At 40.3% G+C, this 9,162-nt stretch overlaps 1 protein-coding gene across 1 annotated transcript; it reads right to left on the bottom strand.

Annotated features, from left to right (window-relative positions):
• Positions 1-300: 300 nt before the first annotated feature.
• On the bottom strand, positions 301-2,733 carry LOC114820502 (uncharacterized). The gene is made up of 2 exons (XM_029091282.2): positions 2,321-2,733; positions 301-607 (listed from the first exon to the last, which is right to left on the bottom strand). The coding sequence occupies exons 1-2, from the start codon at positions 2,731-2,733 to the stop codon at positions 442-444; spliced, it is 579 nt and encodes a 192-aa protein (XP_028947115.1). The 3' UTR covers positions 301-441.
• Between the last annotated feature and the right edge of the window lie 6,429 nt (positions 2,734-9,162).

A 9,162-nucleotide genomic window follows, 5' to 3' on the forward strand; every position in this document is an offset into this window, starting at 1 on the left:
TGACGATGCAGATTATATAGCAGAAGCGTGCACACCGATAAACGGTTCCTTTTTGTTTAGCAGGGTACAAACTTTGTTTTAGAACGAAAAGACACTGCTATCTCATTAATTTGGTTCTACTATAAACATTTTGATGTTGGTTTACAGAAGCCAATCATTGTTACGTATGTACAAACCTATTTTTCTTCATTTGGAATTGAACGATTTCATACATATATGGCTCACTCCTTAACCAACCAAGATCAGCACAACAAATATAGTCTCATCGTCAAGCTCACTATGTCTAGACGTCAACCGATTTAGCGAACCAAACTTCTTGTTCGATTTAATTCTACTGTCCCAACGATCAATGTATATCATTAATCGAATGCAGAAGACGAACGGCATAACAAAGCATCTAAGACGAAAGCGCAAGTGCTTCTCCGGTAATTCGAGTGCTTGTTAAGCCAGAAGCCAGAAATTTTTGTGGGTTTTTGTATTGAGAAGGTAGCCTCCATTTTGTCCCTTTTTCTGTACTCCGACGCAGGTGCAACTGCTTTTATCAATCAAATACTCTGCTGTGTCTATTGGTTTTGTCCCTCGCGTGGAACCTCCAGGCCTCCTGTATCTGTTTGAGGTACACAAAACAAAGAGATTAGCAAATATTCAAGTTGATCAATCTGTTTTCGCACACCAAATCTCAGTAACACTTTGACCCAAAACAAAAATTCCGATGGAAGTTCAAATATCAGCATTTTTGTAAGGCTTGGGAGATGAGAATTTGGATTACTTTTGCGAGCACTGCTGCTCGTCAAAAAAGCGTTTTTTATGACCCAAAATATCTTTAAGGTATTAAAAACAATTGAAAATATGACTTTAGGCCCTAAAACTTAATTTTCTCCACATAAAATCCAACATAAGTTTTTTACTCTAATAAAACCCATTGACTAGATTTCACATCAGCAAAATTCATTAATTATATTTTGACTTTACACATTTAAAATTTTTTGATGCCTAAAATACCCCTATTTGAAGGTTTAATGTACACAATTAATTCTATATGGATTGTGTAAGGAAGATTTAATGATTTTACAAAAATAATAAATAATAAATTAATTGTCTAATATATGATAACAATAAAACATGTCTAATATATGTAATAATACATGCTTTGTTTAATCAATCAAATTATATTTTACATATAAATGTTGGTAAATTTCACTCACACACACATATATAACAAAAAAAAAAAAAAAACATACTTGATATCGTAAAAATTCATGCAAAATAATTTACCTACAAAAAAATGTTATTTGATTTAGTGCACCTACTATTCAAATTTTAAAATGTTAGATGCTTAAAAAAAGCAAAATAATTTACCCAATAAATGTAAAGTACATGCAAAATAATTTACCTACATAATAAAGCAAACCCATGATAGATGCAAAATAATGTACCTACATAAAAAATAATTTTTTTTATTCAATACTAGTTTACCTATTATTTGTACATATAATAATAAAATGTAACCAATATATGATACATACAAAATAAAATACCTACATAATGAAGAATGTTATTTGTTTCAAAATTAATTTACTTACAAAATAAAGAAATTTTATTTGATTCAAAATTAATTTACCTATTATTTGTACATATATCTTATAATAATAAAATGTGCCAAATATATGTAATAATACATGGAAAATATATTACCTACTAAATAAAAGATTGTTATTTGATTCAAACATCAATTTACCTACAAACTATGTTAGTTGCTCATCATAAATTTACATATAGGTAGATAAATTAGTATAATATGTTTGAACATATATGTAGTACTGTGCATATATATATATATATTGAGCTTATGGTAGTACTATATACATTTGAATGTGTGTGTGTGTGTGTGTGTGTGTGTGTGTGTGTGTCTATGTTAGGGGTAATAATATGTGTAATAATTATTTGTTCATTATAATTAAGGTGAGTAATTACATTTATTGATTTATTTTGAATATTGTGATATAAGTTGTAAATATCTTGTAATAAAAGGTCAATTATTTTTCTACTTGGTAGTCATTTTCAAATTTGGGTTTTATTTGAAAGTTTATAACTAGGTAAGTTTTTGTTTTTTGTTTTTTTTTTTTGTCAAACTAGGTAAGTTTTTGTTTAGAAAATAAGAGTTGCAATGATCTATATTTAAAAAACCCTAAAAAAAATACTAAAAAAAAGCTTTCGGTTGTTATAAAGCACTTTCAGATATTAAAAAACAGTACACAAAAAGTAAAATGATCAACGAGGTTCTTGTTAAAAGGCAATGAAAATGTATGAGCAAACTCACCCTAAGATAACTGTAGAAAGACTCCGTCGTTGCCCTATAACAAGGACGTCCACCCCAAGAACCTTGCTTTGATCTAGAATAATACTTGCTTTGTCCTTGCCTTCCATTAACGCCACCTTCTCTACCCGCACACGTACTTTTGGTTTTGCATGTTTGCATGCATTCTTCATTTCTTCAAGAAACTCCGTGTTCCCTAAACCTCCTTCTACGGTGGCGGAGCCACCCCTAGGTCTTTTAAGGAACATCGTTATCGTGTATCGCCATGAATTAGGGTTTTCGACATGGAAGAGAATCAATTCATCGTTCTCGGAAACAGTTTTAGACAGTGCATATTGGAGTGCACCTGCTGACTCTTGGGTTGGATCTGCTACCACCATTATTCTCCGCGGCGATGCATTATGTCGAAAGTCCATGTCCCAAAGCTATCGATACACCACCATCAACCACAACCAGAAAACCCCAAAGGGTTTTGCAATTAAGGGTAGGAAGTAAATTGTTTGTGATTATTATTAGGGTGGGCTGTTACACCCATCCTCCGGACGCGGACAATTTCCAGCAAAGCTCTTGAGGAAAACCGTTTGAGATTGAACTGCTAGCTAAAAGTCTAACACACAAATACTTATTTCTTCTTCCTTTTATTTCAGACAGAATAATATTCTTTTACTTATGTTAGTTGTTTTTCTTTTCTTGGCCTGTGCAGGCATTCAGATTTAACGTAGCTTCGAACAACTAAATTCAACTTTTTAAGGTTACAACTTGAATATCTGTCACTTGCTAAATATAAACTACTAACTCAACAGGATACATAAGTACTAACAAACAAAAACCACCAAACACCAAACCAAAAAAAAAAAAAAAAAAAAAAAAAAAAGGAAAACTACAACTTATGGCTCGTTTGCACGGACGGAGCCAATGAAGGCTCACTGAGGGCAGATGCCCCCACTCAAGTTGTTCGTTTGTTTAGTTGCAGACTACAATTATATAATATTGTTGATCCTAAAAACTACCAAGCCTACATGGCGCGCAGGCCGAATAATTAGTAAGCTAATTACATCCTTCAGTTGTATGCGAGGCGTGCCAACTTGTCGGCCAAACTCGGCCGAGGAGTAAAATTTGTTGATGTTGCGTTGGGTGCACGGCTGACTTCTCGATCTTGCGACTGCGGCCGAGGAAGGAACACGCCTCGGCTTTCAGGTTCTAGAGCTTGAAGACAAAGCTACTAGTTCTGCGAAGTTCACAAATCGTCAGCGCCGGATTCGGTTACCGTGATTATATTCGTAAGAGTACAAGCACGCCGAATCGACACCAGATTATAAGGACACAAGTACTCAAAACAAATATATGTCTTGATTGTGAAAGTGGTTCGGCCATCAGAATGCTGAACTCTAAAACCTACTTGTGAATAACTAATCATAAACGACTCGGCGTTCAATGCGCCAAGTATAGTAACTTGTAACACCTCGCTACGCTGAGAAGGCTAACGAGATGACCTTTGCCGATAAGGATTTGAAAATCCTTCTCGACTGAGACTTGGATAGATAACCAGTCGGCCTTGTCGCACTGCTGTTTATCTAAACTGAAGGTGCTCCACGGTCGGCTGATTCTACGGCAACAATGCTGTTTATCCAAACTAAAGATGTTCACCGGTTGCCTTCATAGTGCTATTTATCCAAACTGAAGATGTGTTGGCGAAAAAAGAGAAAAACAAAAATCTCAAGGTTGTTGAGAGGTTTCGCGTAGAGCGAGGGTATGCGCAGGGCAATTTGTATGTTGAATTGGAGGGGCTTGTTTCGATGTCTTCCCTCTCTATTTATAACAGCCAACCTGTATTGAATCCCAATCACTCCCGAATTATAACTCCTTTCCCTGATCCAACTTTATCTCGGCCAATCCTATTCCTACTAGGAGTTTGAACATAACTCGTTACCTGGCCATATTCAATTCCAACATCCTGATCCTGTCGAAACTCATTCTCATAACAAGACTCATCCACATACCTAATTCCCAATGGGATAATGCCAACTTCGACCGTGCGGCCCATGAGCTAGATAACCCCCAGCAACATCTGTACACGGCCTCTGGGCCGAGAAGGATTCTAACCTTGGCCCTACCAACACTGGGCTGAGAACAATTCTAAACTTAGCCCAAAATAATATTTTTTGGCCCAAACATCACCCTCTCGCATTTGAGGTCGCCAACCTATACTCCTTAGTTCGAGCCTCGACCTTGAAGAAGTGAAAAATCAACTCTTAGGAACTACCACCATGCGCACTTATGAGACGTAACCCCACGATCTCGATTTCCAAATTGTCTTGCCACATGTCAACCCCGTGGTTACCCTAACAGCCTTTAATCATGATCCTATAAAACATGCGACCGTCGAAACGTCTCTCTTGCATTAAAAACCGCTGTAACAAGCCATCATGCGTCTTCAAACTGCGAAAACCTCGATCCTCGCATCCCAATTTTCTGAGCATGTACAATGATTAGTACCTTTCCCGCTTGATTCTACCCTTGATTTTGAAAATCAACCGTTTAGCTTTCCGTTCCCAAATGCCTATAAATACCTGGATCCCTTCCATTTGTACCTTACGTTCTCCAAAACCTTTGAAATTTTCTCGCCGGTCTGTTCTTAAAACCTTAAAAAACTAGGGAATCTAAAACTTCCATCTCAGAAATTTTAGCCTTCATCAATGGCCTCCTTTGTCTCAGAACTCTCCCCCGAGTGCAACAAGTGCAAGGATTTCATCGATCAGCACGCCATCATGACTCTACGTTTCGAGGGTGAGTTAAACACTACTCACCAAGTTCTGAGCCCACCCTTCAAGGATATGGTGCCGTCATCTATCACCAACCTATTAAAAAAACACTGCTTGGCAGGTTTGCTGTAGAGATTCGATTGGTCAAAGTGGTGCCAGACAAAACCCTAAGGATCTTGGCCCTCGACCAATGCGAATTGGGTGGCATGGGTCGTTCGAATGGAAAAATTCTTCGGTAAAGAATGGAAAGCTCTTGGTATCTACGACGCTATCAAGTTCTCGACCATGGAGATTATAATGGATAAAGAGCTCCTCATGGCAGCTCTAAGCCTTTGGTGCTCGGCCACCAACACCATGGTCCTTCCATTCGGCCCTATGACCCCTACCATCATTGACATCTCGGCTATCATCGGGACTCCTCATTCTGGCATCCCAGTCGACGCCACCCTTGTTCGATGCCCCTCAAATCTTAACCTTAAGGTGTTATTCGATGATCGGGCTGTCAAGACGTTGAGCCAAAAAGGTCAAGAGCCTTCAAAAAATAATGTTCAGAAATTGCACAAGAATTTTCTGAACTACAACACCTTTATCCTCCAGCTGGTCGGGGAGAAACGAGTTTACGGAAGGGGGAACATGAGGCCTTCCTATTTTACTGGTACAACAAGTTCATTTGTTGTACCAAGTCGAATAAATGATTGGTCGAGAATATGCCGGTGGCGGAAGCCCTGGCTAGTGGTCACTCTCTGGCACCCAGTCCTGCCATCAACGTAACCTTCTACGTTGCTTGGCAGAAACAACCATCAACAAGATCGACCCGCACCAGAATGGACCTCTCTGGGTGTTCCAACTCCAGTTGTAGGTTTATTTCTCCACACTTCGGCCAGAAGTCTTCAACCTCTAGTTTACTATAGTGCTCAGCCTTCAATTGGCCTCCCGACCAGTGCCTCCTCACCGAGCTGAATAAGTCTTTAAACACCTCTTCGGCCTGGATGTCATTTCTGATGATGAATTTTTTATATGTCGTCGTCAAGAATACCCCCACTCTATCAGACTTCCTACATCGACTTGGAGTGAAAGCGAGGATGCCGCTATTCTTCAAAACTTGGTTGTTCATGTTAACTCGTGACCTTCCCCTTGGTTGTGATACTCGTCGAGCAAGTTGGGAAGTCTATCACCCAGACTTTGCTGCTCGACAGCTCGGCTACCTCCAAGGTTGCCCAGTGCCTTTACTTTCTTCTCCCTCCCTTCTAGACTGAGGGCGTGTCTCTGGTTCCTCCGAAAGGGAGTGTAGAGACGTTGAGAAAGAATTTCAGGAGCGATGTAAAAAATTTCGTGTTCAACCAAATTTTCCTGAATCTCTCGGCACTGATGCCTTCGGCCACTAATGGGAAGAATATACTCACAACTTTTTTGACACTTCGATCGAGGAAATAGTCAACAAAATGTTTGATGACCGGCCCAAGAAATCCTCCGCCCCTCAATCTCAAGAGGCGCCCCAAGGTATACCTTTGTTTCTACCTTTATTCTTCAGATATTTGAATGATTTTACTAACGAGACTTCAATTTCTTAGGTGGTCGGGTACTAAAACAAGCGGACGTGGTCAAGAAAAAATTGGCCCCTTTTTCCAAGAAAACCAAAGCCACTGCACAAAACCCACTGAGCAAACGACCTCACTTGGACATCGAGACAGCAGGTGAAACTCCCCGTCCCCCAAAACGCGTCAAGAAATTGGCGAAGAAGGGAGCACGGGAGATTCATGTTATCTCCAACCACACTACTAGGACAACTACTCCGAGTGCATTTTCTCCTGCTCCCGTTGTTTAGGCTTCGATAGAGAATCGGCCTTCTTCGGCTAGCCCGGCAACCCAAGCTCAACCAATACCTGAAGTCCCCGAGGTCGTGGTTGAGCCGGTTGCCGTACCGTCGGTCGACTTGCCTGCATCTCCAAGGTCAACAAGAGTAGCTGTACCAGGGGAGACAACCTCTTCGATTGGGAATGATCTCCCTAAGAATCCAAAACATTCGGCGGTCATCTTAGAAGATGTATGATTATGCCGTCAAATCCCTTTACTGATTAAGCAAAAAAAATAATTAACACTTTTTGTTTTAGGATGATAATGAGAGTGACGAGATTCCGCTGGAGAGTTGCTCTCGACCAACCCAAGCTCCTACTGTTGATCCTCCCCCGTGGTTGAGGCGATCGATCAGGTTGCTCATTCTGCAGCCAATTGCGGAAAGAAGCGTATCGTTGAACCTGAAGCGACGTCAGAAACTCCAATTCACCCCCAGGACAAAGACCTCGGCATCCCCTCTCAAGAAGTGACCCCGACTTTTGTAAGGCTCGATTACTTTCTGTTGTCAATTTGTCATAACAAGTCTGAACAGAGAAAATATTCAATGTCAGGTGCCCAGTTATTTATTTCACCGAAAATTTTATGCGCCGAAAGGTGTTATCTATATTTCTTGGCCACCTCAGTGGCCATCGAACGTAGATAACCTTCATCGACCACGTGAATTAAGAAGCAGTCTAAAATATTGGGCTCGGCCATTAAGTTCTTTAGGTTCGAGCAATGAACCCGAAGACATGGCCGAAGTCTCATTTCGGCAGGTTTAAAACAAAAACCTTCTTGCTACATTCTTTTGTGATTTTCTTTGCGCCTAAACTGTTTTCGTGTGCAGCCTTCATGGGAAGTCGAGTTTGATGCTCTTCTATCAAGCACTTCGGGAGTGGCTGGTCATTCCGTAGCTGCAAACGAACCCGTCGAATCAACTGTTCTTGTTCGGTTGCTGGAACTTTTGTCTTTTTCAGCTTCGCAAATCCTCGAGCGCAAGGGCCTTGACTCGATGCGTGCATGTCTGAATGATCTTGGAGCTAATGGGTTAATTGAGCGTCGAAGCCATCGTTCAAGCGTCGTCCACCTTGGAATGGACCCAAGAATATTTCAGCATTTTCGAGACAGCTCTTCAGGCTAATGATGATTTGAAGGTTGCAATAGCCGTCCGAGACGCTCTTCATCCAAAGGTTGAAGTTTTAAAGGTGAAAAAGGAAACCCTGGCTGACCTTGACCGTCAAATGGCCGAACTGGAAAATCAAAGATCAGCCATTGCTTTTGAGCTTGCGAGGGATTTTGAGTCTGGCGACAAATCTTGCTTAACCGAATACGCGGTGAGTGTGAAGCGAGTCGAGCAGCTGAAGATGGACAAGAGAAATCAGCAAGCTAAGGTCATAATGGGTGTGGTGAGCTGGTTGGAGTTGAAGGCTGTTCTTGAAACTTTTCTTCCTGCATCACCCTAAAATTATTTGATTGTAAACTGATCTGTCAATGAAATGAAATGAGCTTTTATCCTTGCATCTCCCATGTGACTGGATAGTATTTCTTTAAAAACTCTCCATTGATTGGAAACTTGTGAATAATACCAGTTCGATCTCTAAGACGGTATGCCTCTTGCCGAGGACTTTATGAATAACGAATGGCCCTTCCCAATTCGACGGCCACTTGCTGAACTTAGGGTCTTTAATTCCTACGGGTAGTACGATTTGCCAAACCAGTTCTCCTTTACCGAACTTTTTTTGTCTAACTCGTTGATTATATGCACGCTCGACGATCTTCTTTTGAGCCACTAATAAATTATAAGCATCAAGCCGAGCGTCTTCTAAATCTTTTAGCTCTTGTCTCATAGCTTGACTGTACTCGGCGCTGAACAAACTACTTTGTTCAATTATTCGCAACGAGTTTACACTTAGCTCGACAGGCAACATTACGTCGTGTCCATAAGTCAACGCGTGTGGAGTCGTTTCGATGGATGTCCGTTGAGAGGTTCAATAAGCCCATAATGCTTCGTTTATCCTTAAATGCCACATGCCTGGCCTTTCATTTATCATCTTTTCAAGAATACCAATAAGAAACTTATTACTTGCTTCGGCCTATCCATTCGCCTGCAGGTAGTATGGGGTAGATTGCTCCAGTCGAATCTTTAGATTTTCCGTATATCCTTAAATCTATCGGATGTAAAAATCGTACCATTATTGTACCATTATCTATTATGATTGCTCGACATATGACTTGGCTTCGACCCATTTG

The sequence above is a fragment of the Malus domestica genome, chromosome 13 (genome assembly GCF_042453785.1).
Source record: "Malus domestica chromosome 13, GDT2T_hap1".
In the NCBI taxonomy this organism is placed as follows: domain Eukaryota; kingdom Viridiplantae; phylum Streptophyta; class Magnoliopsida; order Rosales; family Rosaceae; genus Malus; species Malus domestica.

Coding starts and splice junctions, on each gene's coding strand:
- LOC114820502 (XM_029091282.2), bottom strand. CDS start 2,733: ATGGACTTTCGACATAATGCATCGCCGCGGAGAATAATGGTGGTAGCA. Junction 608..2,320: donor CTTTCTACAGTTATCTTAGG/GTGAGTTTGCTC, acceptor TACCTCAAACAG/ATACAGGAGGCCTGGAGGTT.